The following is a 25,406-nucleotide window of genomic DNA, read 5'->3' as shown; positions in this document are numbered from 1 at the left end:
CGGTCCAATGAAAGTTGGCCAGGGAGAGAGGAGAAAAGCCCTTCCCACACCGAAACCCCCACCACCACCCTGGCTTGGGGTGGTGGAGGCACCACAGGATGATTGGAGAGTTTTGAGCCATGCCATTGGGGGAGAGGGAACTGTGCCCAAAAGGGGAGCCCAGGGTGGGTTGGGGGAGAACATGCGATCAACCAGCCCCACTTATTTAGTCTTGTCAGTTTTTGGGGGCACATCTGGGCATCAGAGCAGAGGACAGACCTCCCCAAGCCCTTCCCTGCGCCCCTTCCCTGCTCTCATGCAAAAATCCAGGAGGGCAACGATGTGGCCAAGCAGGGCCGGGGCACAGTGGGGGCACACTGGCTGGGGGGGCTGCAGTGGCCCCCGGACCCCTCCTGCACCCAGATAGCAAGGGGGAGCAGTGGCAGGGCCTGTCCCTCACCCAGCATGGGGTCTGGCCAGAGGGCTTCAGCAGTGGACCTGGACCCCCACCAGGAGAGGCAGGGCACCCCAGGAGGCATCAGGGCTCTTCAGCCTCCTCCTCCTCCAGCGATGCCACCCCAGAGGAGGCGACGTCAGAGATTTTCCGGCGGAGTGGGAAGTCCTTGCTCAGCACCACCTCGTCCTCCGTGGGTGAGAGACAGGCTTCGGCGTAGGACACGGAGTAGAGGGAGTCCTGGCACCGGAGCCGTGCCAGGCCCCGCAAGGCACTTTGGCTGGCTGGGGGCTGCAGCTTGGGCAGCAGCAGGTCCTCGCCCCCCAGGGAGCCCAGCAGTTTGGCAGTGAGTTCAGAGGGGGACACCATCTCCAGGCTGCAGAGGCTGGAGCAGAGAGTCTCGGGGGAGAGGGTGTGCGAGGAGTCACTCTCAGGCTCGCAGGAGCCGTGCCGCACGCCCAGTTGGCACAGGTGGCCCTGCAGCAGGTCTCGCAGCAGCGCACTGGCGGGCATTGTGCCTGTCAGCTCTGTGAGAAACCAGGATGTCTGGGTCAGTCTAGGGCTGAGGGCACCAGGGATGGCAGCCGCACCCTGCCCTGTGCCTCACAGGTTGGGAGCAGTCCCGTACCTGCTTTGCCCACAAATTGCTCTATGCATGGCACTGGTCACCAGCAAAGGAAAAGCAAAACACTCTCTGGCACCGCAGAGGTGTCGCATTTAAGGGCTTCCCCATCCCTGGCTCAGGCACTGTTTGCCAGGGTGCCAGGCAGGGACACTGCCCTGTATGGGAATGGCCAGGCTGGGGAATGGACCAGGCAGCGAGCATCCCGTTCCTTTAACCCACAGTGGTGGGAAACCCACACCAGCAATGGGACAACTTGCCCACTCCCCACGGCACTTACCGGTGGGCTGGGAGCTCTCCGTGGAGGGCATGAAGTCCTCATCGTAGGACTCATCATTGGAGTCGTCCCCATCCACTGAGGACCAGGCTCGCAGCTTGGCCTCAGCAATGGCAAACTGCTCCGCCACACCTGGCACAGGACAGGCACGGATTGAACACACGCAGGGAGGTGCTCCCAAAATCCCACTGCCCTGGCACCTCTCTGCCCATAGTGCCATGGGATGGATGGATGGATGGATGGATGGATGGATGGATGGATGGATGGATGGATGGAGACAACCCACCCCACCACCCCTGCCCTGGGCTGCAGTGGGAACCATGCCCTCCAGCTGTGCCCACGGTGCCTACCGGCAGCGAATCGCGCCTCCTGCTCGCCCTCGCTCAGGTGGCAGTAGGAGCTGAAGGCGCTCTCCAGGGCAGAAGGCGACTCCACTGGCTTACACCAGCCCTTCCACTCAATGAGGTGGGCGACACGGCCCTGTGCCATGGCCGTTGGCTTTGTCACGTGCTCCTTCACCACCTGTGAGATGCCTATGGGATGTGCCCCAACGTCAGCATGCCCTGAGGCATCCTAAGTCCCCACCACAGAGCCCATAACCCTGGGACCCAGCACTCCCTACCTCTAGTCCATGGGATCTGGCACCCCTATGTCCTCCTCTTGAGTGTCACCAGTAACCCCTGGGCTCCCTCAAAACTCCAGACAGGTGACACCCAGGCCCCCCACAAGAGGCCCAGACTCCTCACCTCAGGACAGCCCCCTTTCCCAGATGAGCCCCTGGGTGAGCAGTTACCGTGCAGCGAGGAGCGGGCCAGGGCAGCGATCTCCTGGATGGTCAGCGCGCGCCGTGACTTGGGCAGCATCTCGACAGTGTCCTCAACATTGACCTGCCAGAGTGGCAGCATGGTCACAGCCCTAGCACCCTTCTGGGAGCCCCACGCTCCAGAAGAGGGCTTGGCCCTGCTTGGTGCCTACCCCAGGGGCCCTGGGGTGTCTGTGCACACACACATTACAGGCATACATGTGTGCAGAGCGGTGGGCACAGCAGGGCACGCTCCCAGTGTCAGTGTGCTGACACTGTGTACACACCTGCACATGCCTGCTCAGGTCACCACACGTGTCCACATACAGAGGCAGGCACTCAAACACACAAGCTGACCATAAACACACACCTGCACACTCACACCTGAACTCCACTGTGCACACACGTGCACCTGCACGCTTGTGTGTGCTCAGTTGTATACGTGCCCTGTGCTAGATGGTGTCACACACACGTGTGCTCTCCCCAGCTTATGCACGCACACGTGCACGTGCAAGACCACCACAGCCTGGCTCCCCAGCACCCACTCCCCGGCAGCCCACAGCATGCCAGGACATCCTGTTTATGGCCCCATTGCTATCCCAGCCATGTCAGGCCCTGAGCCCATGGCCACGGGGGAAGTGATGTGGGATTTGGAGGCGCGCAACAAATTGCATTGCCATGGCAACGAGGCACCGTGGACTGATTTCTCCCAGGATACAGCCCGGCTCATGGCTGACGTCAGAGCAGCCCCGAGCCACTGAGAGCTGGCAGGGCCATGGCCAGGACGGGTGCCCCGCCATGGGGTACCAGCACATGGCTACCTCAGCCGGGCATGGCTGGGCTCGGTGGTACCTGGAGGAAGTCCTGGCTGTCGAAGGAGGCCTGGCGCACCAGCCGGGGCAGCGGGCGGGCAACACTCAGAGGTGACAGTGCCTTCACCTCCTTCCACTCCACACACAGCGTCGTGTCCACGGCCACTGCAGGAAGAGCCGAGGCCAACCTCAGCACCTCCATTTCCCCAGCAGACCTCTCAGTCCCCCACCCACTGACCCTGTGGTAGCAGCTTCTTGTCCAGTCTGAGACCAGACACAACTCGTTGCTGCGGCACTGGTGACTCATGCCCGGGCAACCCTTCCGCCTGTGTCAGCGGTAACGCGCGTCCCCAGCCTGGCACTGGGGACCAGGCGCCTGTCCCAGCTTGGCAGCTGCTGTGGGAGAGGTGGACCAGGCTGGACTGTGCCAGGTGCTCGGTGTGTGAAGGGAGACAGCACTGGGCCATATTTGCAGCAGCTGCTGCTCCTCCACTATCTCCAAAATCCCCCTCTCCTATTTCCTGCCACTGGGTCAGGAGGGAAACAAGCAAGAAGGGATAGAGTCAGTAAAAGCACACGCACCCATCTTTTGCCGCAACAGCTTGACCTCCTGAAACTGGCACCTCAACTGGGTGGGTGCCCACACCTTCAGGCACTTACTCCCAAGCACTGGGGGTCTCCTATCAATGCAGTTGCCATGAAAGGCCAGTCCCAAATAGGCCAAGACAGGATATCCCTCAAGAGCTTAATTTCCCCTGCACCAAGGTGGGCCTGGCTGACGTCAACCAGCTGTGAGGTGGGATACAGGGAAGCTCAAAAGTGCTGCCTCCCACCCACATCTGAGGGTACACCCTGGCTTCCTTGGGAAATTGCAGAGAGGATCGCCCCCACTCCCAGCTGTGGGCAGGGGCACCCTGTGGTGACATCCTAGCAACAACACCCCCAGGGCCCCTCCAGCATGTCTGCAACACTCTCTACACTGTCCTAGCCCCCACGAACCCAGCCTCCAGAACACCCTCTGATCACAGCCCCCATCCCTCCTGCAGCACCCCCAGGACATCTGCAGCACCCCACACACTGCAGCAAACCCCAGCCTCCAACGGCCCCCCGAACAACTCTCTCACAGCTACCCCATAACCTCTCAGGGCTCTAACCAGCACCCCAGTCCCACACTCCTTTCCCAGCCCCCTTGCACCCCCACCCCCCCCCCAGCTCCCCCAGAGCTGCAGTCCAACCACTCCAATCGCCCCAGCCTCTACACATCCACACCCCCCCATATCTCCTTGCACTCCCTGGGTCACTCAGCTGCTCCAGAGCAGCAGCCCCAGCTTCTAAACCCCCACCCATCTATAGCCCCCATCACCCTTTATGTACCAAAGTCCTCCAGAGCCCTCAAGCTCTCTGTATACACAACACACTTAGAAACCCCAATTCTGTGTGCCCCCCCACCTCCGTAATTCCCTACCCTACAGCCCTCACAGCCTCCCAATCCCCATGCGCCATCGCTCCATTCCCTGGATCCCCCTCAGCTCCCTGCTCTTCACCTTCCCATATCCCCCAGCCTCCGTAGCCCCCCACAGCCCCATGGTATCACCTGCAGCCCCTCGGCCGCCCCCAGCAGCCCCCCCACACCCCCTTTCCCATCCTCAAGTTCCCTTAACACCCTCCATACCCTAGGACCCCCTACTCCCCCAGGTGCCCGGTCCCATCCCGGTGTCGCTCACCCACCGATGGTGGTTTTGGAGCCGATGCAGCCCATGCTCCCGGGGGGGCCCCGGTGCGGGCACTACCGCCGGCTCCGCGCCGCCCACATCGCCCCCCGGCCGCATGGGCGGCCCCGGACAGCGCCCGTGCCCCGCCGGAGCCGCTGCCGAGCCGGGCCGGGCCGCGGTACCGAAGCCCCCAGCAGCACCGGAGCCGCCAGCGGTGCCTGCGCCGGGCCGGGAGCAGCACGTCCAGAGACGTCACTGCTGGGGGAGGAAGAGGAGGGAGAGGGGGAGGCGGGAAGAAGAGGAGGAGGAAAAGGAGGAGAATGTGCGGGAGGAAGGCTGAGAAAGAGAAGTCGGAGGGGGAGGAAGGATGAGGGAGAGGGAGGAAGGGGAGAACGGGGGAGAGGGAGGCCGGGAGGAAGAGGAGGAAGGGGAGATGAGGAGAGAGTGGAAGGGGGGATGAAGGCAGCCGGGGAGGATGAAGGAAGAGGGGGGCTGAAGGAAGAGGAAGAGGGGGATGGAGGAAGAGGAGGGGGCGCGGAGAGGAGGAGGATGGACGGAGGAAGAGGAGGGGGCTGAGGAGGAGGGGAAGAAGGCCGGCCACCGCGGAGAGCGCCGTGCCAGCACCGCGGACAGCGCCGCCCCGCCCGGCCCCGGTACACCCCCCGGGGGAGGGGGACAAGGGCTGGGACCCTGCAGAAACAGGGGGCCCCTCAACCCCAGACCTGCCTGCCCCTACCCGCCCCCGGGGGTCTGGTGGGGTGGGATGGAGCACACAGCCTCTGGCACAGCCCCCCACCCCAGTGGAGCTGGGATGGGGACAGGTGGGTGCAGGCTTTGGAGCATCACGTCTGACACAACGGCCCCTGCCGGAGATCCAGGCCAGCGCTGATGGCCAGGCTGATGGGTCAACCCGTGTTCATTCTGAAATCTACTGATGGCAATTAGTGCTGTGGTACCTTTTCCCTGGCACAGGAGGGCACTGCTGCCGTGCCACCCTCTCTGTCCCCTGGGAAGCAGGTTACCCAAACAGCTCAAAGGGTCTCCCTCCCTCCTTATTCATTCCCAGTCATGGGGAGTTCCTGCCCAGTCTCCATCCCGAGGCCTCTCGCTGCCAACTGCTTCCCAGCATTAGTGATGCCAGGGCTGCAGCTCAGACAGATCAGCCTCTAATCTGGGGAACAGCCTCCGGTTAATTACTCTGTACCCTCTGGGCCACGGCCAGGGTGACTCAGCAAGAGGCAGCCCAAGGAAGCAAAGACCAGCCTCCAGCCCCAAGGGGGACCAGCCTCTGTCCCCAGCAGGGATATCCCACAGGGGAACCCCAGCAGGAGCCATCTCCACTCCAACTGCAAGACAAGGCCAGGAGGGGGCTGATGGAAAAATGCCCTCCCACACTGGAAGGTGTAGGGGGAACTTGGCACACATCTCCCATCTCCTCCCTGAGGAGACCAAGGTGGTTCCACCACTCATGACTGTGGAAAAAGGGACAACTGGGGACATCAGCTGCTCCACAGCTGGAAGGGCAGTCTGTTCCACCTCAAAAGACCCTGTGCCAGGTAGTGCCAGCAAGAGGAGTCCAGGGGGCCTGGCTCCAAGGCACATCCAACCCCTTTGCCACCCTTCCAGCCCTGGAGTGGGGGGTACCTACCTGCCTTGCAGTGACAGGGGAGACTGGTCCTTGCCCATGCTCAAGGCTGGCACCCCCACACCAGCCCAGGCACAAGGGACATGGGAGGGTGGGGCGGCAACAGCGGCACACGGGGCATTATTTAGCAATGTTCTTTTATTTCCAGTTTTAAGGTGAAAAGATGCCTTTAAATCTTCAATTAAATACTCCATAAAGAAAAAAAAAAAAAAAAAAAGCAAAAAAAAAAATTATTTACAAATTCACGTGACCAGTAATTGAATCCTTGTTTTAATAATTACACATGCGGCTCGTCACATCCGGCGCTCTATAAATACAGGGGACGCGGATGAGGGGGCCGCCCTGTCACTTGCCCAATTGTGGCCTTAAACGTTTGGGAAGAGGATGGGGGCTTTTGGGGTCATGAAGGGGACTCAGCCTGGCCCAGAGAGGAGGGGCCACCCCCCCTCCTCCCCGGCACCCTCCCCAGGTGTCAGAGCAGGATCTGGGGGGGGGGAATGATTTATATTTAAAATTTAAAAACCATACAGGGGAGTGGGTCCAGGCAGTGATGGAGGAATAGAGAGAGGACAGGGGAGGGGGAGAAATCACACTCCTGTCCCCAAACCAAATTTAATAAGTTTATATATATATAATCTCTCTATATTTCATCAAGAAGGGGAGAGGAGAAAGAAGGAGGGAGAAGAGGGGAGAGTTATGTCCCCATCCCATCCCCCCCTCTCCATGACATGAATCCAGGGGTGCTCTGCCCCACTCCCAGAGACCCGGTGTGCCTGCGCTGGGAGGGGGGCGAGGAGGGTCCCCAAGGGGACCCATGGCAGCCACCGCCTCAGTCAGCATCTGTTTATTATCATCATGACAAACTCGTACAGGCCTTAAAAACAGAACCAGGGCAGAGGAAGAAGAGAGAGGAGAACTGAAATAAGAGAGAGGGGCTGCAAGGGGCACAGCAGGTCCCTCTACCCTGGCATCAGCAAGTCCATGGGGGCCAGGGATGGGAAGGGATGGAGTCACTCCCTAGGGTGCCCCCGCTCTCTCTCCCCCCTTCCTCCTCCTCCTCGTCCTCATAGCTGCTCAGTTGTTGTCCGACTCATCCTCAGCTTCCCGGAGCCAGGTGAAAAAGGCTGTCACCGATTTGAGAGCCACCCCTTTGCCCTGCTGCTCGGCTGGGTCCTTGCTGGACTCCCACTTGTAGAAAGCCTCCTCCTTGATGACGTCCTCATCGTAGAGGGCATCAAAGAACATCCGCAGCAGGTCTGGGTTGGGGGGATAAAGGGGAATCTGCTATCCTCCAGGCACCAACCACCCTGCTGGGGTGGGGAGACATTTGCCACCTCCACCTCAACCCACCCACACCCACAATACTCACTGGGAGGCTGGTCCAACTTCACCACCAAGGCTTGCAGAGCATAGAGTGCCTGGAGCTCCTTCTGCTCATCCCGCAGGTATTTCTGGAGCAGCTTGGCTTGGTTGCGGATGACCATGGCATCCACGCGGTACGGGTTCTCAACTGCAATGGGCAGGGTGTGAGAGGGGCACTGTAGGCAGGGGAACCCCCACCGCTCCCACCTCGCCCTGGTACTCACAGACAATGGCCAAGTGGCACACAGACGTCATCAGGGCCCTGATAAACGTGTTGGACGAGACCTGCTGCTCACTCAGGTTGGCCTGGAGAGGAGAGGGTAAAGGAGTGTGAGCTGAAGAGTGAGGCAGAAGGGAGCATCCAGACACTCAGGCATTGTGCCCCCACACTCACCTCAATCCAGTCATATATTCTTTGGTTGTTTGGGTTCTCCTTCAGCAGTTTGTCTATTTGCTTGCACAGCTCCTCAGAGGTCAGCTCCTTTCGGCTTGGCATGTCTGAGCTGTCCCCCATCGTGTACTCCAATTTCTGGGGAAGGAGACAGAGAGCTTTTGAAGGCAGCACAGAGGAGCACCCCTCCTACCCTGCCCAAGGTCTGCCCAGAGCCCACCTCTGCCCCTCGCTGCCACCAAGACCCCACCTGCTCTGTGACAAATTTGTTGACATCCTGGTCCTCAGGCAGGAATTCCTTCCAGCTCAGGCCTCCATCCCGCCACAGCTTTCCTGCTGTCTTCTGGCCCTGCGGGACAGACAGTTGTTATCAGCACGCCATGCCCTCCATCGCCAGGGAGGAAGATACAGCGGTTTGGCCATGCCAGCCCCATGACCCAGACACTGAAAGGGATGCCCCTCACCATCCTCTCTGGTGGCAGGGGGGTTCAATCCCCACATGCCCACTTGGCCCACAAGCAGGATGCCAGTCATTGAGACAGCAGCCAGCAACCACACAAGCCCCGTGCACTTACCATGCCCTTGCACAACAAGCCCAGCACCTCGACCAGCAGTGTGGTGGCTTTCCCAATGGGCACCAGGGGCTTTGTGATCTCCCTGTGGGGCACAAGAGACCTGGGTGAGCTACCTGCCCCTGGGAGGCACTCCATGCCACCCCTGCTGAGGAGCACAGCCCTCACCTGAACAGCTCCTCCATGGGGATGCCTTCCTCTTGCAGGATGGGGGTGATGAGCTCAGCCAAGTACAGCCAAATGTGTGGGATGTCAATCTCCATGTCCTCCGCGATCTCCAAGATCTCCCGCAGCCTGAAGAGCAGAGGGAGCTGTTGGGATCCAGCAGTCCCCATACCCTTGGCTAGGAGGGACTTTCAGGATGTCTCAGTGTTGAATCCTACCCAAGGCAGGGCCAAATTCAAAGCCAGGCTGCCCCAGCCCCTCACCCTTTGTAGTACTGCTCCTTGGAGAGCGTGCCTGCCTTCACCAGCTGGCAGAGCAGGGCTCCCATGTGCTCGCGGGAGATGGTGCTCCTCTCCAGCGTGGACTCGATGCCATTTTGCACAAAGATGTAGAGTGAGGAGGGGCTGCCCAGCTCCTGCACACACTGCAGGGCCTCCTGCAGGGAAAAGAGGGGTCAGTACTGCCCCACAGCCAGCTCTGGCTCCCCCATCCAGGCACCACCAGAACCCTGCCCAACAGTGCTACCACAAAGGGGGACGCATATGGCATGTCAGGGGAACATGTATGGTGTGTTAGGGTGCTTGGCCACTCCCTTCTCTCACCTTCATGTCATTGATGTGAAGGTATTCCTCTATGATCGCCTTGGATTTCTTCTCCAGTTCCTCTTCCGACAGCACAGGCTTGGTGGATGTTGCAGGAGGGGTTGGATCTTGTTTAACTGCAACAAAAAAGCAAGGATCAGGCATCACCTGGAACAGGCAGAGCTGCAGGTGCAGCCAGGCCCTGGGATATCACTCCTCCCCAGCTCACTGGTCTCTCGGCTCCGGTCCCGTTCCTCCGTCATGCTCGCAGCCTTGCGCACGGCCTCGGGGCCTCCCTGCTTCTCCCGTTCTCGGCTCCTGTCCTCTGTCTCTTTGCTAAAGCTCCTCTTGGTGAGGGCAGACCTGTTCCTGTCTGCTCTCTCCCCCCGGTCAGGACGCTCTAGACGGTCACTGCCCTTCTCTGAACGTGACTCCCGGTCCCCTCTGTCCCCAGCCTTCTCTGACCTGTCACGGCTGGAGCTGCTCCTGGATGAGAGAAAGATGAACACAGTGTGAAGAGACCATCACCACCCTCCCTGACCCCAGACTACAGAACTCTGTAAGGTGAGGCTGTGCCACTCCAATCCCCACCTCTTTTAGCACTTGACCATTCTTGGAGGAAAACTTTCCGTATTTCTCCCCCTTTCCAACTCATACACTTTTCCTTTTATTCTGCTCCTTAGCATGGCTGAGCAGTGCCTGCCTTTGTCCTACCCACACCTTCCTTCTGATGCAAAAGCCTCCCTTTGTTTTCCTCTGCTCCCGAACAAATCCAAACTCCAGCCCTCTTGGGGCTCCTCACAGTCCAACTCTCTTTGGGGAATTCATACTCCCACCCATTAATGTCTATCCAAGGATCCCCAGGCCAGACCAAGCACCCAGGGGTAGTCACCCAAGTGCCAAACAGTAGGGAGGGCACTCAGGGTGAGGTCAATCTTCCTTGCCACAAAGATTCACCACTGACTCAGCTCCCTCAAGGCCCCATCTTGCCACAGGGCTAATCTAGATACTGTAACTTGCCTATACCCTGATCAACAACAAGCCTGAATCAGGGGTTCTCCCTCACCCCCACACACCCATCTACCAAGGCAGGGCTGGCCCCTCACCTCTGCACCACACGGCGGGACTCTGGGCTCTCGGCAGGCATTGACTGCTGGAGCGCTGAGAAGCGGTTCAAGGTGCTCGTGGCTGGTCGCCCTGAATCAGATGCTGGGCGTGAAAAGAGGGAAGTCTCAGAGTTCGGCAACTCCCTGGTAGAGGAACTGCCAGGGGAAGGATCACCTCCCACTCCGTCCCACAGCACCCAGCTAGACCCATACTGCCTACCTGAATCTGTGGGCTTCGCGCCAGACCCTCCGCTGCTGCCTTTGCCCCAGCTCAGCCGCCCACCCGGTGCAAAGAGCTGGTTATTGGAGTCGATGGATCCAGGCTGCAGGTGGAGACAGACAGTCAGACCTGATCCCCACACCAAGGCAGGATCTAGGCCAGGCAGCCTGCTCGGCTGCCACACCCACACCCCCAGCCTCACCTTGGTGATCTTCGTTAGCCGGCTGGTGTCGATGGGCCGGTTGCCCTTGCTGATGGGCACTGTGTTCCAGCCATCATCTGCAACCAGGCTACTGCGCCCTGAGCACAAGAAGGACAGTCATAAGGTGCAGACCAGCCTTGAGCAGAGTCCAGCAGGAGCAACCCACCCCTGGCAAACTCAAGTGCCCCCAAGCCCCAGGCACTCACCACCAGAGGATGGCCCAGGGGGTCCTCTCCTCTTGTCCTTTGACATGAGCTGCTGCACTTTGATGTGTTCCCGATGCTCCTCCATCTCTGCTTCCTTGTGGATCTGATCGATGGTTTTGGGGCCCTGGTCTCCTCGCCGCGGCACCCAGCTACTCTGCAGAGGGCAGGGAAGGAGGAAGAGGAAACTGAGATGGCTGGAAGATGGAGGGAAAGGCATTCCCCCTTCCCAGCCATCCCACTCTCAAAGTCTCAGGTTCATCTTCTGCCTCAGCCATCATTGCTCTCCATGTGTTGTGGCAGCTTTTGGCACAAAAAGGCTCAGTTTCCAGAGCCCTCCTGCATTAAGCAGCTGCCAGTTACTGTGTGCCCACTACCACTACCATGATAACCAAGGCCAAGGGCTAGCATGGTGTCTCTGGGGCTGGCCACAGCTCACATATCCACCTCTCCCCTAGAGGGGACAAAAGGATTGCTGGAACAATAGGCCATACATAACAATACATAGGATATAGGCCAGCAGCTCCAAGGGACCAAGCAGCAGATGGAATACAGTTCCCAGGCAACTGCATTCCACGAACCTTACCCGTCTTAGGTCAATCACATCCTGCAGCATGAAACGGATTCGTGATGATGTCTTTTTCTCTTTGATGATCTTCTCCATCTGATTGAAGTACTGGTCCATCCTGGGCTATAGAGGGACAGAGCCATGGTCACATTCCTCCCAAAGGCAAGGGAAGGGCAAGGTAAGGCAGGGCAAGGAGTACCTTGGCTTTCTCGAAGTCCAAGTCCTTGCCGATAGTCGTAAGCAGGCGGCAAAGGCACTCAAGAGACTCCTCATCATGGTTTTTGAGCAGCTTCACCACACAGTCATGCATAATGGCCTCTGTCAACATCTTGAGTTTGAAGAGCTCTCCAATGAACTTGATGTTGCCCAGGGATCGTCGTCGGGCCTTGTCCCGCGCCTCCTCCAGCTCATCTTTCATACGCGCCTTCTCCTCAGGCTGCACAAGAAGCCCGGCAGGCCAGTTCAGTGTCCAGAGCCAGCCCAAGGATACCCACACCAGCCCTCAGCCACAGACTCCCACCCCAACTCACAGCACTGGCATCATCCATCTCCTTCTGCCGCTTCTCAAAGATCTCATCATCATCCTTGTCCTTCTCAAACTCCTTCTGGCAGCGGTTAAGCAGCAGCTTGCGGAAGTTCACAGTCACTGTGGGCTTGTCTGTTGTGGGCACTTTAAGCTGCAGGGAGAGGTACAACCCAGAGAAGGGGTATGAGTTGTGTCTCCCCCAAAAGCTGGGCAACTAAGGTGGTGCTTTCAAATCAAAGAAAAGACACCCTACAACACTGTGATGCTCTGCTGAGACTGAACATGGTCCTCCATCCACACACCCGTTTCTCCACTCCATATAGAAGGACCTGCACACTACTAAGGTCAGCTGATATGGTCATAAAAACCTTGCCCACTCAGCAGGAGACCGCCCAGCTTCTGCTCACCCCCATAAGGCAACGGCACATGTTAGCATAGGCAACAGAGAAGTTTGGCTCCGAGATGGCCTTCTCGAAGACGAGGTCGATGACACCCTTGAGCCGCTCCTCCGTGTCGATGGACAACTCCATCACCTGCTTCATCAGTTGCTGGAACATCTGGGGCGTCAGTTTGTTGAGGATGCTGCGGACACGGCGGAGCAGTTCCTGCAAGGGCAACAATGTCAGCAAGAGCTGGGCAGCCTTCCCCCAGGCCCTCCGACTGCCTGCCCACCCCAGCTCCCACCTGTGTCTTGATATTCTCAGGATCCTCCTCCTCGGAAGCACGTTTGCTGCTGGGTTTCCAGGCCTTCTCGGCCTTGTTCAGCTTGACATCCTCATTGAGGGACACGGTAGCAATGATTTTGCGGGGCTCCTTCCTCTGGCTCTGCTGGGAGCGGCGGGGACCCAACCCTGAAGGCTGACACACAGAGAAGAAACTCAGCTCTCTGCTCTGGGACCATGTGAGCTGACTCCCAGAAGACCCCAGTCTGCCTACTCAGATCCTCAACTCCATCAAAGACATCAGTGGCCCAGACACAGCGGCTCGAAAGCTTGATCATCACAGAGAGGCAGAGCAGGATGGCAGGAATGAAGCGAGGAGACACTCACCAGGCCCCGGTTGCCCATGACAGGCCGGCCAAGGTTGGCGAAGGAGGGGGTGAAGTCAGGGCTGCAGTTCATGCCACTGAGGCGGATGGGGTCGATTGCCCGCAGTGGGGTCTTGTTGGCCTGTGAAGGTACACACGGCTGAGGATGCCCGGGGGCAGAGGAGCGGGACGGATCCATCCCCCAGCCTCAGCGCCGGGACAAGGAACTGGAAAAAAGGCCCCAGAGGTGCCCCCCCAAACCCACCAAACCCAGGCTCAAGGGTCATTGCAGATGCTGCAACAGGACCCTGAGCACAAAATTAAGTCCCTGCCCCACCTTCACATGGCACAAAAAGGAGCCTGACCCCCACCCAACCGCCACCCACAATTCCCCGGTTTCCAGGGCCGCACCGACCTTGTCCAGCACCACATCTGTAATCTGTGGCAGCCCCTCAGGTTTCTGCATGCTGGCAAAGATGAACTGGAAGCCCAGCAGGAACTCCCGGTCGTATCGCTTCTTCTCCTCAGGGTTCAGTGGCTTCCATTGCTCTGCAGTGGAGGGCAAGAGGGAGACTGATACAGTCTGTCCCATATTCTCCACCCTGAGCTGTGGTGGGTCTGGGTCCACACAGGGACAAGCGAGGTGGGATGTAGACAACCACAGAACTGCCCCAGCCTGGTATACCATGAGGATAACCATGCACACTTAGAAAACCTGATGCCACCAGCTCCCTGCCTCCTGCCAGGACCCTTGTGCAGGGAATTCTGTTCCTCACCTCATGCCAAGCTTGAGGACAAGATGGGAGGAGAATGCGAAATTCAGGACTGTGGGACCATGCCACCCACACCTTCCCCACTGCTGGGTCCAGAGTTGGTGGCTGCCAGCAGAGCACTGTGCCCAGGCACAGCTCACCTTCCTTGTAGCCGTACTTCTGGCCAGCAGCCTTGCCCTTCTCTGGGGCCAACTTGTCTTCCTTCTCCTCCCACGTCTCTTCCGACTCTTCCTGTGGACGGGTAGGAGCCACATCCTCTGCTTCACTGGCAGGGGCAGACATGGGGGGCTTGTTCTCCGCCTCCGAGGCACTATCACCAGTCTGAGACTGCATCGGGGGAACAGGGACAGCAGTCACCCACGAGCCTAGTCCTGTCCCCTTCACCCCACACCTCAGTGTCCACCCCACCTCAGATCCTCATTACCATCACAGAGCATCAGTGGCCCAGACACGATGGCACAAAGCAGAGTTCATCACAGGAGGAGATGGGACACTGGGTGATCCCCAGACACCCCTGGGACACTCACCTCTTTAAAGGCATCCAGCAAATCACCTACTGCCTCCTTCTTGTTCAACTCCTTCATCCTTCGTTTCTTCTTTGGCACCGACATGGCGACTGGGAGGAGAGGCAGGAAGGTGAAAGACAGGAACCCTCCCAGTCCCCAGTACCCTGACACCAGCTATGCGATCACCAGCAAGGCCCCAGTAAAACCAGGCGAGCTTCAAGATGGAGCCACAGGGATGTGGTCCTGCCACCATATCACAGCCCCCATCCCCAAACGCACCCCAGTTTACCATGTGCCTCATCAAAGCCTCCCATCTACACCACTGCCCTAGTGCGTGCTCCCCATCCTGTCAGAGGATCCCTGAACACACCCACACTGCTCTTACAGGGACAATCCATACAAACCTGTTCCCATACACCAGCCCATACAGATATGTGAAGTTAGATGTATCTAACTTCAGGCTGCACTCCTACAGCACCCCTGTATCTTGCCCAAGGCACTCTATATAAACACATCCTGTGAACTCATATTCCCCATCACTCCTATGTAACCCCAACACTCCTATGCAGGAGTGCTAAAAATAAAAAGAAAAACCCCAACACATCCCAAGGGCACCCCACTTTCCTCAAGCACCCCTTGACATGGTATACTTGCATACCCCTACACAGCATGTCATACATCTTCCCTGCCAATCCTCCACCTCCCAGTGCCCTCAAGGACTGCAGACAATCCTCAGATACAACCCTGATACACCCACCCTACACCCCAGTGTAAGGCACCACATAAAATGCATTTCCATTCCCCGTGACATCCCCCACACACAGCCCTCTATACCCACCCCATACACCTCCACACAGATACACTCCCAAGACATCTCCCTGATCCCACATCAACAGGCACCTTGTCCCTCTCAGCATCCCATACCTATACATCCTGTATCCCTAACCACATCCCCCTCTCCAACACCCTCCCTGTACCTCATGCCTAGCATCACACCCATCTGATGTCCCCCATCACCCAACACCCACCCTGGGGCACTCTACAGCCCAGCATTCCCAACCTTGCGCGGTCGCCTCCGAGATCTGTGAGGGGGCAGGGGCTGGGCTCAAGCTTTGCTCCTGGGTCTCACCAGGGCCTTCACTCTCTTCCTCCTCCTCCTCTGCAGGTGGGGAGGCAGGGGTGCCAGGCTGGGCTAGCTCCTCAGGCTCTGAGATGGGGCTGACATCCGACTCAGGCTGCTCCTCACTTGGCTCCACTTTGCTGGTGCCCTCCACCCCATTGGGTAGGGGCAGCTCTTCAGGCTGGGCAATGGGGGAGTCCAGGGTGGGCACAGGCACCGGCTCAGAGACCGGCACTGGCTGGCACACAGGCGCCTCAGGGACCGTCTCAGGTGTCTCCTCCAAAACCCCATTGGCCTCAGCAGTGGGCTCGGGGCAGGGCTCTTCCCGGGGCGGTGGGGGGCTGGGGGAGGCGGGTTTGGCGGGCGCTTCAGGGGCCTGTGGTACAACAGGTGGCGGCGACGGCGCAGCCGGCACCAGGGGCACGGCTGGCATCGAGGGAACAACGGGCACCGGCGGCACCTCTGGGGGCACAGGCTCCTGGGGGGTGGGCTCTGGGAGGGGAATAGCAACCTCCTCTTCCTCTTCCTCCTCCTCCTCCGCAGCCACCGTGTCCATGTTGGGCGCGGGCACAAGGGGCAACTCCGCAGCCCCTGGCACTGTAGTGATGGCGCTTAACGTCTTTTGCGGGTCAGGTGGCGCCTCGCCCTGCTCCGCTTTTGTGTCCGTGTCCACGGGAGGCTCCATTGGCACCAGCGTCACAGGTGAGAGCACCACGGGCTCCACCTCAGGGATCAGGGGAGGGGGAGGCGACGGGGATGCCGATTTGCTGGGCTCCAGGGAGACGGGCTTGCTCACCACCAGCGCAGGCTTCGGGCGGTCATCTGCAAAGTGGATGGCATTAATGGATGGCTCTCTGATCCCCTGCTCATCCCACATTCTTCCCCAGATCCCTCTATCTTCAGGAGAGAGAGGGACAGATTTGCCAAGCCACATCACAAATGGGTGATGGGGACAACAGGGCCCAGGGGACAGATGAGGTGAGTATGCAGCCCCCATAAACATTACTAGATCCATGAAGGGGACACAGGTCACCAGATATACAAGGATGGCCTCTGACCACACAAGCCTCAGGAGAGCCAAGAAACAGTGGAGCTGGCATTTCAGATGCTGCAGTGCCAATACCAGGGAACCTTGCTGCAGCCATAGCAGCTGTCACACCCAGCCCTGGCAGGGGCACTTACCAGGCCGGACAATAACTGCTACATGGGAGGTCTCTCCATTGGCCTGGGGCTCCAAACCGCTTCCAGCCTGAGGGGGAAAAGAGAGAGTTAAACAGGGCCATGTGCACTTCCCTCTGCACCAGCTGGGAAGTCAGAGGGTCCACTTACCTGTGGAGGGGTGGGGGTGGATGAGGTCCTTGCTCCAGACATAATTTCTTCTGTAATGTCTTTGCCGCCTTGGTTGGGGTCTCGTATTCGGATCTGTCCAAGAATCAGAGCAGAGTGGGGAAGCTGTTGGCAGGGTGCAGGACACAACACATGGGCCACCCTCTTTTCCTAAGCCAAACACCCCCAGGACACCCTCCTCCAAAGGGAAAAGGGAGGTTCATTCACTGCAGTGCCTGTCCCGGCCACACACAGTTTGCGGACCAGTGGGTGCCACGTCCTCTCCCCACAGGGCATGATGTCCCACAGACACTGGCCACTTCCAGTGCCTTTCAAGCCATCTCAACAGGCAGCTGGAGCCAGCAGGTCCCCAGGCCAGTGCCCATCTCCAGAAGTCAGGGGACCCCAAGGCATCACTGTGCTGGCACAGGGGCTGCAAGGACCACCCCCCTCATTTTGGGGACAATACAGGGGACTAGCCTCAGCATACAGAAACTGCAGTGAGCTCTATGTACACCCTATATGCCCACAGCCTCACCTGCACCATGTCTACCATGGGCGCAGCAGAAGCTACAGGGCACCCCGCTGTGGGGTGACCAGAGGGGTACATGTGGGTATGGCTGGAACTACAGTGCAGGGCAAAGTGCAGCCAGGAGTCTTGTCCTCTCTGCCTTCTGCTCCCAGAACACCAAGTGCAGAGCTCAAACCCATCACCGATGAGGAAATGCCGGCACCCCACTTCCCAGTGGCAACCCCTGCCCCCCGGCACGGGGCCATGCCGGCAGCCACCCGGTTCCCTGCTATAAATAGGCCCCATGCGAGGCCTCTGAGCACCGGCATCTCCAGGAGCAGACAGCAGTTGGCAGCCGCGGCACCCCCGCCCTCCCGGGAGCCATGACTCAGCACAATGCTGCCCGCCGGGACGGCCAAGGTCGCCAGCACCCACCATGCACCCCAGTTCCCTTGCTAAGCTGTCCAGCCTATGGGGACACAGCCCTGTGCCTTTTCCCTGGCATGCTGCACCACAACCCATCCCACACACCGACAGCACCTGGGGCTGACACCATCCCCCTCCTGAAAACGAGCACACCCTCCTGCACATGAGTACCCCCATGCCTGGAGGCAGATGGTTCCTTACCGTCTTGCGTTCTCGTTTTGGGGGGATCGGTGGTTGCTGGCTCACAATGACCTGGGCAGCAGGGACCCCTGCTGAGAACTGCTGCACCCCCTGTGCTGGGTAATATGCACCCGCTGAAGGAGAGGAGAGAGCGTCAGACCAGCCAATACAGATCCTCCAAGCCCGTCCTGAAGCCTCCCTGATCTCCCAAACACAGGGGTCTGTCAGGAGCCCGGAGAGCCCTTGCTGCTCTGCAGCGAACCCCCATCGCATCCGGCCTGGATTGTCCCAACCCGCCTGACAGGCCTGACCGAATTCCTTCCCTGTGAAGCAGAGAGCGTCCCCGCACCACCCCCACGCCCAGCCAGGCCCTGCAGGCATCCACCGTGCCCACCAGCTCCACACCACCAAGAGCCCTGCCTGGACATTCGGCCATGTCAGGTACAGGCGTCCTGGCTCTGCAGGCGGCCGCCTTCCTGCCTGCGCCCTTATCTCCCCAGGGCCAACACCAGCCCAAGGGCGGCACCAGGAAGCCTCCATTCACACCCAGGCTGAGGGGCTCAGGCTTCCCGTGCAGCCCAAGCCCCTGGCAAGCCCAGCCCAGAGGAAGGAGCTGTGCTGAGGGCCAGAGGCAGAGCTGGACCCCATCCAGGGCTGGCACAGCCCTCTAGAGGTGCTCCATTCCTCCCAGGGCATCTGTGAGCATCACCCCAGAGCAGTGCCACAGGGATACGGGTGTTGGGACAGGCACAGCTGGGTCCTGACCCCCTCTGGCTCCAGCATTGTCCCTGCTGCACTGACCCTGGAAGTCAACCAAGGTGCTCTGGTGACTGCCTCATCCCTGAGTCAGGGACCCTCCCTTTGCTCAGGGGACACACAGGGACGCTGAACGGGCGTCACACATCAGGACGGGCTGGGCATGGGGGGAAGGAAGGAGACCCTGAGCTGCCTAGCCCTGAGGACCAGACAGGAGACCCAATCTGATTCATTTGTCAAGAGGCACACCATGCTGGGTCACCACACCAGCCCTGTGGGCAAGAGGTGAGCTGCTGCCAGCTTCCCCAGGAAGAGCCACAGCAGCCCCAAAGCAGAGGCTGGTGGCATACCCATCCTGGAACCTCAAAGAGATACCCAGAGCATGTCCCAGGGCTGTGCCCAAAGGTGCAGCAGTGTCCTGGCACAAGCACAGGAGACAGCCACTGCCAGGGGCCACCTCCCTCCTCAGAGGAGCTGGCTGGGCCCTTAGACAAGAGGGAGGGAGGCCGGGCACGTACCTGGCTCAGGAGAAGCCCATCTCTGCCCCGGTTATGCTTTGCTGCTGTGCTGGGGCCAGGCCGGAGGCCTCGGCTCACATTTCTGTGTCTGCTGGGCCTCCCGGGACCAACCAAGCCTAAATATAGTCACAGCCCGGGTGGCCACATGCGAGGAGGGGGAAGGAGGAGGGGCTGCTCACATCACACTCCCAAGCACCAGGAGGGGGCAGGCTTAGAGTACCCCAGCTCAGCTCCTGAGGAGCAGGAGCTGAGGGGGGTCAGCAAGCACCAAACTGCTCACCACCTTGACAGCAAGTGGGGGGGAGCAGGGGATAAAGTCTGCCCCAGCCCTCCGCCAGCAGAGTTAAATATTAAACAGCCCCAATTTGGAAAAGGACAGGGATGAGTGGACTGTGAATGGACCAGTGGGACTTGACCAGCTTGCTGCCGGGCAACAAGCAACTGTCCCCCAAAACAGCCTGCAATGGAGTCACAGAGTCAGCCACAGTGAGCAGTGTTCGGCTCAGTGGGATACACAGAGGCCAGAAGCAGGGGAGCAAAAAAACAGGGAAGTGCTGGGACTGAAAGAACACCAGGGAGTGGAGCAATCCCACTGTCTGTACCGTAAGTCCCGAACTCTGTGGGGCTGGCTCCAGGGTAAAAACTAGGGGCGCCAGGTTGGACCGGGTACTGTTGGGTCGGGACAACGTACGTGGAGCGACCCTGCAATGGGAGAGAAGAAGAAAAGTCAGTTATGTCCCCTGCAGGGCACGGATATACCCCCAAAACACTGATGTAACCCCAAACCTGCCTGTAAACTAGTTGTACACCGGGGCAGTGAGCGGGATACAGGCAGAGTAGACACCAGGTGACTCAGGGAACTGTTGGGGAGGGGACCAGTACTGCCTGCTGCCTCTCTACAGAGCCAGAAGCACCCTGCTCCAATCAGTTGGTGCTCAGAATCTCGAGATCCCTTTCACCCTCCCAAAACAGACCTGGGCTCCAATCCCAGACAACACCTTCCACTGGTGCCCATCCCAACCCCCTCCCATAGAGCCTGAAGCATAGCCCTCACCTGTCCAGGAATGTAATAGGCTCCTTGGGAAGGTGTGTAGGATATCTGGGAGGGTATCATCATCACCTGGGAAGCAGCTGGATACACATGGGCAGGAGGGCCGGGCCGAGCCGTCGTGTTACTCTGCACGCGGGACGCACTGGCAGGAGGCTGTGCCCTGTTCTGGTAGAAATGCTTGGGGAGAGATGGGGCACAGCATCAGCAGGAGCTCCAGTACCTTAATCTGCCACTACTGCACACGGGAGGAGACACCAGCCCCCCCACTCTACCGGGATGCAGCACCGCCTCGGCAGCCCCCAAGGCCACCCCCCACCCCGGCACCATCCTGTCCTCACGCACCTGCGGGGCTGCCTGGGTCCACCCGACCCAGCTCATGCCCGGCACGGCCCCGGCCCAGCCCTCCCGGGGCCGGCAGCTCCAGCGCCCGGGGCCGGCCACGGCCGCACGCAGCTCAGCGGCGGCGGGTCCCAGCGTGCTCTGCACCGGCTGCCGGCGCTCGCGGGGGATGCTGGGACCTGTAGTCCCGCCATGCCGGAGCCGGACAACATGTGGAGCTCCCTATTCCCACCCCGGCCAATGCCGTTCATCCCGACCCAGCTTGTTTGCTGGGCAAGAGCAGCCCTGGGAGCAGCAGCTCCAGCCCAGCGACTAGTGGGCAAGGAAGGGTCCGCGCACACACCCCCAGGGCAAGGAGAAAGTGTTACCTGAAGAGACCTGAATCCTCCCTGTTAGCAAGCGCACGCATACAGAGGGAAAAGGGGAAAGAGAGAGACAGGAATTACTGTCACTGGGACAGGGATAGCAGAGAAAGGGACAAGAGGCCAGGGAGCCCTTTGCCCACATCCCAAATATACTGAGGTCCCCTGTAGGGACCCCCCAAGGGGCAGGGATGGGTCTGATGAGCTCCAAGACAGCACAGCCAAGGATGTCACCAGATCTGTCCCCAGCAGCTCCTCCACACAAGAGGGCTGACGGAAGTCCAGAGCCTTGCACGCCACTGCAAGGCCTTGGGAGACCAAGCAAAGCAGGGAGGAAGAGGAAGATGAGGAAGGGCACAGGCAGAAGCAACAGCCCGGGCCAGAGTTAGCACAGGCACAGCCACATGCTGCAGGCTTCATGCAAGGAGGAAACTGGGGAGACACTGCAGAGAAACTTACCCGAATTCGAGCAGGCATCCCACATTTTCCCCAGACCAGCCTGTCCCCAGATTCCAGGGCCCCCACATGCTCCCCAGCCCCTTCATGCCCAAGGTGGGTGTTTCTGTGCAGTGTCGAGGAAGGGTGTTCAGCATGCAGGGCAGAGGAAGCGGGTTAGTACCTGCTGGTGAATAGCCCGAGGCCCTGCTGGAAACTGAGAGAGGAGGAAAGGGAGGTTTGGGGCAGGGGAGGAAGGAGAGAAGAGCAGTCACTCCGTGGGCATCCTCGTTGGAGGTGCCTGCACCCCCACCCCAGGGCCAGGAGGTCCTCAGGTGGCAGTCGCAGTCCAGATCATGGGCTCATTCCCCCTTTACAGGCACACACCAGTCCCGAGGGGCACCACACTGCTCCTAACACCCCTGGGTTCCATGATGGTGTGGGCTATTCGGCCAGGAAGCAGAAAGCTGCTGGATACCCCTGATCACCCTCTCCAGCTCTGGGCAAAATCCTTACCTGGCGCGGCTGAGAAGGCGTATTCATTTGTGAGGTCGGTGCCGGGTTAAAAACCACAGGTGCCGTCTGACCAGGTGGGAACGTTGGCTGGAAGAAGGCAGGGAGGGAAAAAGATGGTACTGCTGCCCCTGGCACCAACTGGGGAGGCAAAGCTGGGTTCCCCAGCAGGGGATGGTTACCTGCGGCAGTCCAGGAGAAGGGGCAGGGTGCGGGGCAGTCGGGGCTCCTCCTGTGGGCTGTGGAGCTTTGTTCATTTCATGGGGTTGTGCATAAGGATCCCCTCGCTATCTGTGGGAACAGGGATAGTGGGCATAAGCTGGAGATGGCAGCACCCCGGGCATCTGTCCCCTATCCACATCAGCCCTGAAATCTGCAAATCTCCAGCCCCACAGTGTAAAGCCAGGCATCAGCCATGCCCCACAGACAGCATCCCACAAAGGCACAGACCCCCAGCCAACCCCTCCTGCCCCACTGGGGAAATGGGATAGGTACTGCCAAGTCACCCAGCCTCAGCAAGTCCTCACACCCTTCAGAGCAGAGCCCCCCATCATGCCCCAAACCCAACCATGCCCACCAGCAGGACTGACCCACCCAAGGTGACCCCACAAAGACTGTCTGGGCTGTGCACAAAACGGGGCACCAGTGCCCATGATTTGCTGCCAGCACCTAGGCCACCACTAACTCCAGGGGGCTGGGTGGGCCGGCGGCACTCTGGCGTCAGCCGTGCCCAGCTCCACCCCGGCTGACCTACTAAGCGCTTCCCCTGGCCGGCCAAACCTGTTCCTGCTGGTGGCACCGGGTCCCCAGCATACACCACAAACGCCTACCAGAGAAGGCAGGGAGCAGCTCCCACGTCCCCCCGCGCCACCAACGCTCCTATCCGCTGCCCTGGCCAAGAGAATCTACAGCCCCCCGCCACCGCCGGCACCCAGGTGGCCGGGACACCCTCCTGGCTGTCCCAGGAAGGACTTGGCAGCCAGTGCCGCTCTCCCCGCCCCAGTGCAAAGGCCGACGGGGCAGGAAAGAGAGGCGGTACCCCGCACGGTACAGGGGGTCCCCTGCACCCCATGGCACCCGACAAGCCCGTTGCCGGTCAGACACCCAAGGGAGCAGCCCTGGTGCCTCCTGTAATCTGACGCCTGGACGCGTCAGCACTGCCGGCCCCCAGCCCCGCTGCGGGCACTGCCAGGCACGTCCCACCAACACTGGGAAATGGGGCACCCCAATTCCGCCAGGGCTGCACCTTGGTATGGGGGTGCCACAGGAACCACAACCGAGCCACAACCCCAGTGGACAGGGGTCCTACCAAGGTTTCAGGAGGTGGCAGGGGCTGGGCTGCACCCCGCAGTGCTCCCCCCGGGCCCCTTCTCACCGGGGACCCAGGCGCCTGGCACGAACAGCCCGCACCTGAGCCAGCTTAACCAGGCCTTAAGACAAATCACCCCCAAAACAGGGGGAGGATTGTCTCACAGGGGACAGGGACACCCGGGGACAGCCAGACCTGGTCTCCTCCACCAGACACAACCGGGAGCGAGCAAGATACTCACCCCCCCGCGGGAAAAACCTGGGCCGGCTGAGCGGGCCTGCAGAGACCGTTCATCCGACTGACTGGGAGAGAGGGGGGAGAGAGAGAGAAATCAAGCCGGGCCCCGCGGGGAGATACCGGCCCGACCCCGGCTTCGCACTGTCCCGGGTAGTCCAGCAGGACTGGAGAATCCGGGTTCCGTCCCGGGGGGACAACGGGGCATTGCCGCGGCTGTTTGTAATCGGAGTCGCAGCCGCCTCTTGCGCCGGGAGCGGCCGGGCCGCGGCCTGTGCTGGGCCCGCCGACGGGGCGGGGGGTCCCTGCCCGGGGGGAGTCCGGGAAGGCCCAGCTCGGTCCGAGTGAGGGGCCGGGGGCCGGGAGCAGCAGTTTGGGGAGGAGAGAACGCACAGGGGAATGGGGGACAAGACGAGGATCACCGACGGCGGGGCTGGGACAGGCCGCGGCGGTGGCCCAAGAGCGGCCGGCCCCGCCAGGCCCAAACGCGGCCTCGCCCCCAGGCCGAGGCGGCGGCCAAACCGGCGGCTGCGGCCGGCTCCGTCCCGGGGCGGCGGCACCACCATCGCGGCGGCGGGAGGGCGCGGTGCGGTGCCCGGTGCGGCATCCGGCAGCCCCGCTCCCCCCCGCGGCAGCGGTGGCCTCTGCCAAGGACACGTGTCACTGCCGGCCGCAACCGCGGCCCCGCGGGCACCGGCGGCGGCACGGAAGGACGGGCGCGGCGGGGCGGGGGCGGCAGGGCTCGCAACACATGCGGCGGCGGCGCAGGGCCTAGGCGCCGGGAGCACGTGTGCGGCGGTGGCGGCGGTGGCGGGGCGCACCGGCCGGCACGTGGGCGCGGACTGACGCCGCCGCCGCGGGATCACCGGGATGTGGGGACCATCGGGACGAGTAGGGCCCGGCGCAGCAGCGGAGCGAAGCACGGGACAGGGCGTGGGAAGGGGGTGGCGGCGGCGGCGGGGCGGCACCCACGTGGTGGCGGCGGCGGCGGCGCGACAAGGCCCGGCGGAGCGAAGCCCGGGGAAGGGGGGGGAATAGGGCGGCACGCGCGGCCCCGGTACCGGCGCCCCCCCCCCGCGGGGTGCGCGCCTGCCCCGCCCCCGCCCGTTACCTTCAGTCTCCTTCAGCGCGCGCGGCCCGACGCAGCCGCAGCGCAGCGCAGCACGACCATTTCCGGAGCCGCGCCGCGCGCAGGGGGCGGGGCCGTGGGGCCGCGCGCCCGCCGCCGCCGCGGGGGAGGGGCGCACGGGGGCGGAGCCGCCACGCCCGCAGCCGCGCCGGGCCCCGCCCCCGCCCCGCACGTTGCGCCGACGCCGCGCCCGCCCCGCCGCCGCGATCACGTGGCGGGGCGGGGCTCGGCCCACGCGCCCCAGAGGAGGTTGGGGTCCGCATGGCTACGCCCCGTTCCGCCGCCGCGCATCCCGTGCACAGTCACGAGGTGAGTGGGCGCACCGGCACCGTTCGGGACGCACCACTCACCCGGGGCCTGATACCACCCGGGTCCCATAGCCACCCGCGACCGTTCGGCGCGTGGCACCACCGGGACCCGGCCTCACCCAGGACCTCCCCCCAGCCAGAATTTGACGCCGCCCCGGCGTGCACCCACCCGTGCTCCGTCCAGCCTTGGCCACATCCGTGGCCGCACCCTCCTGCACCAGCACCTTTCCGGGACCAGCATCCACCCCGGGTCTGCTCTCACGTCGACTTGCATCCATCCAGCATCCACCCCTCTCCCGACCAGGAACTGCACCTGCCCACAACCCACCCAGCATGCCACACCCACAGGGGACATGGTCCCCACCCTGTACCCTGCAGGATGCA

At 61.0% G+C, this 25,406-nt stretch overlaps 2 protein-coding genes and 2 non-coding genes across 55 annotated transcripts; all 4 read right to left on the bottom strand.

Annotated features, from left to right (window-relative positions):
- Window positions 1-419: 419 nt before the first annotated feature.
- Window positions 420-5,261, bottom strand: FAM131A (family with sequence similarity 131 member A). 3 transcript variants are annotated; one of them, XM_086843265.1, is made up of 7 exons: window positions 4,675-5,261; window positions 3,185-3,473; window positions 2,987-3,111; window positions 2,126-2,219; window positions 1,683-1,865; window positions 1,336-1,464; window positions 420-960 (listed from the first exon to the last, which is right to left on the bottom strand). In XM_086843265.1, the coding sequence occupies exons 2-7, from the start codon at window positions 3,411-3,413 to the stop codon at window positions 518-520; spliced, it is 1,203 nt and encodes a 400-aa protein (XP_086699391.1). In that variant the 5' UTR covers window positions 3,414-3,473; window positions 4,675-5,261; the 3' UTR covers window positions 420-517. The 3 variants fall into 3 exon arrangements, with proteins under 3 accessions (XP_086699391.1, XP_086699393.1, XP_086699392.1); XM_086843267.1 differs by lacking the exon at window positions 3,185-3,473 and having other exon boundaries at window positions 4,671-5,261; XM_086843266.1 differs by lacking the exon at window positions 3,185-3,473 and having other exon boundaries at window positions 4,675-4,793.
- Window positions 5,262-6,423: 1,162 nt separating this feature from the next.
- EIF4G1 (eukaryotic translation initiation factor 4 gamma 1) lies at window positions 6,424-24,832 on the bottom strand. 50 transcript variants are annotated; one of them, XM_086844730.1, is made up of 35 exons: window positions 24,697-24,828; window positions 23,593-23,653; window positions 22,225-22,333; window positions 22,046-22,132; window positions 21,714-21,746; window positions 21,101-21,121; window positions 20,397-20,570; window positions 19,945-20,044; window positions 18,090-18,202; window positions 16,955-17,047; window positions 16,808-16,874; window positions 15,566-16,447; window positions 14,527-14,615; window positions 14,140-14,326; window positions 13,642-13,775; window positions 13,249-13,386; window positions 12,884-13,057; window positions 12,607-12,804; window positions 12,204-12,350; window positions 11,873-12,109; window positions 11,692-11,796; window positions 11,109-11,262; window positions 10,903-11,000; window positions 10,701-10,803; window positions 10,481-10,571; window positions 9,604-9,860; window positions 9,396-9,511; window positions 9,057-9,229; window positions 8,797-8,922; window positions 8,632-8,713; window positions 8,307-8,405; window positions 8,060-8,194; window positions 7,890-7,971; window positions 7,673-7,813; window positions 6,424-7,559 (listed from the first exon to the last, which is right to left on the bottom strand). In XM_086844730.1, exons 3-35 carry the CDS (start codon window positions 22,297-22,299, stop codon window positions 7,378-7,380), a joined length of 4,893 nt encoding a protein of 1,630 aa, XP_086700856.1. In that variant the 5' UTR covers window positions 22,300-22,333; window positions 23,593-23,653; window positions 24,697-24,828; the 3' UTR covers window positions 6,424-7,377. The 50 variants fall into 50 exon arrangements, with proteins under 50 accessions (XP_086700856.1, XP_086700851.1, XP_086700858.1 ...); XM_086844725.1 differs by having other exon boundaries at window positions 10,481-10,583; window positions 24,697-24,815; XM_086844732.1 differs by having other exon boundaries at window positions 10,481-10,583; window positions 13,249-13,368; window positions 24,697-24,815.
- LOC111933634 (small nucleolar RNA SNORD66) lies at window positions 13,132-13,206 on the bottom strand. The gene has a single exon (XR_002866814.1). It is a non-coding gene; the product is annotated as a small nucleolar RNA SNORD66 (small nucleolar RNA).
- LOC111933633 (small nucleolar RNA SNORD66) lies at window positions 14,405-14,481 on the bottom strand. Its single transcript, XR_002866813.1, has one exon. It is a non-coding gene; the product is annotated as a small nucleolar RNA SNORD66 (small nucleolar RNA).
- Window positions 24,833-25,406: the final 574 nt, after the last annotated feature.

Source organism: Cyanistes caeruleus, chromosome 10, assembly GCF_971803275.1.
Source record: "Cyanistes caeruleus chromosome 10, bCyaCae1.hap1.1, whole genome shotgun sequence".
NCBI lineage: Eukaryota > Metazoa > Chordata > Aves > Passeriformes > Paridae > Cyanistes > Cyanistes caeruleus.
The sequence above is the reverse complement of the archived record's forward strand: the minus strand, read 5'-3'. Positions and strand labels throughout refer to the sequence as shown.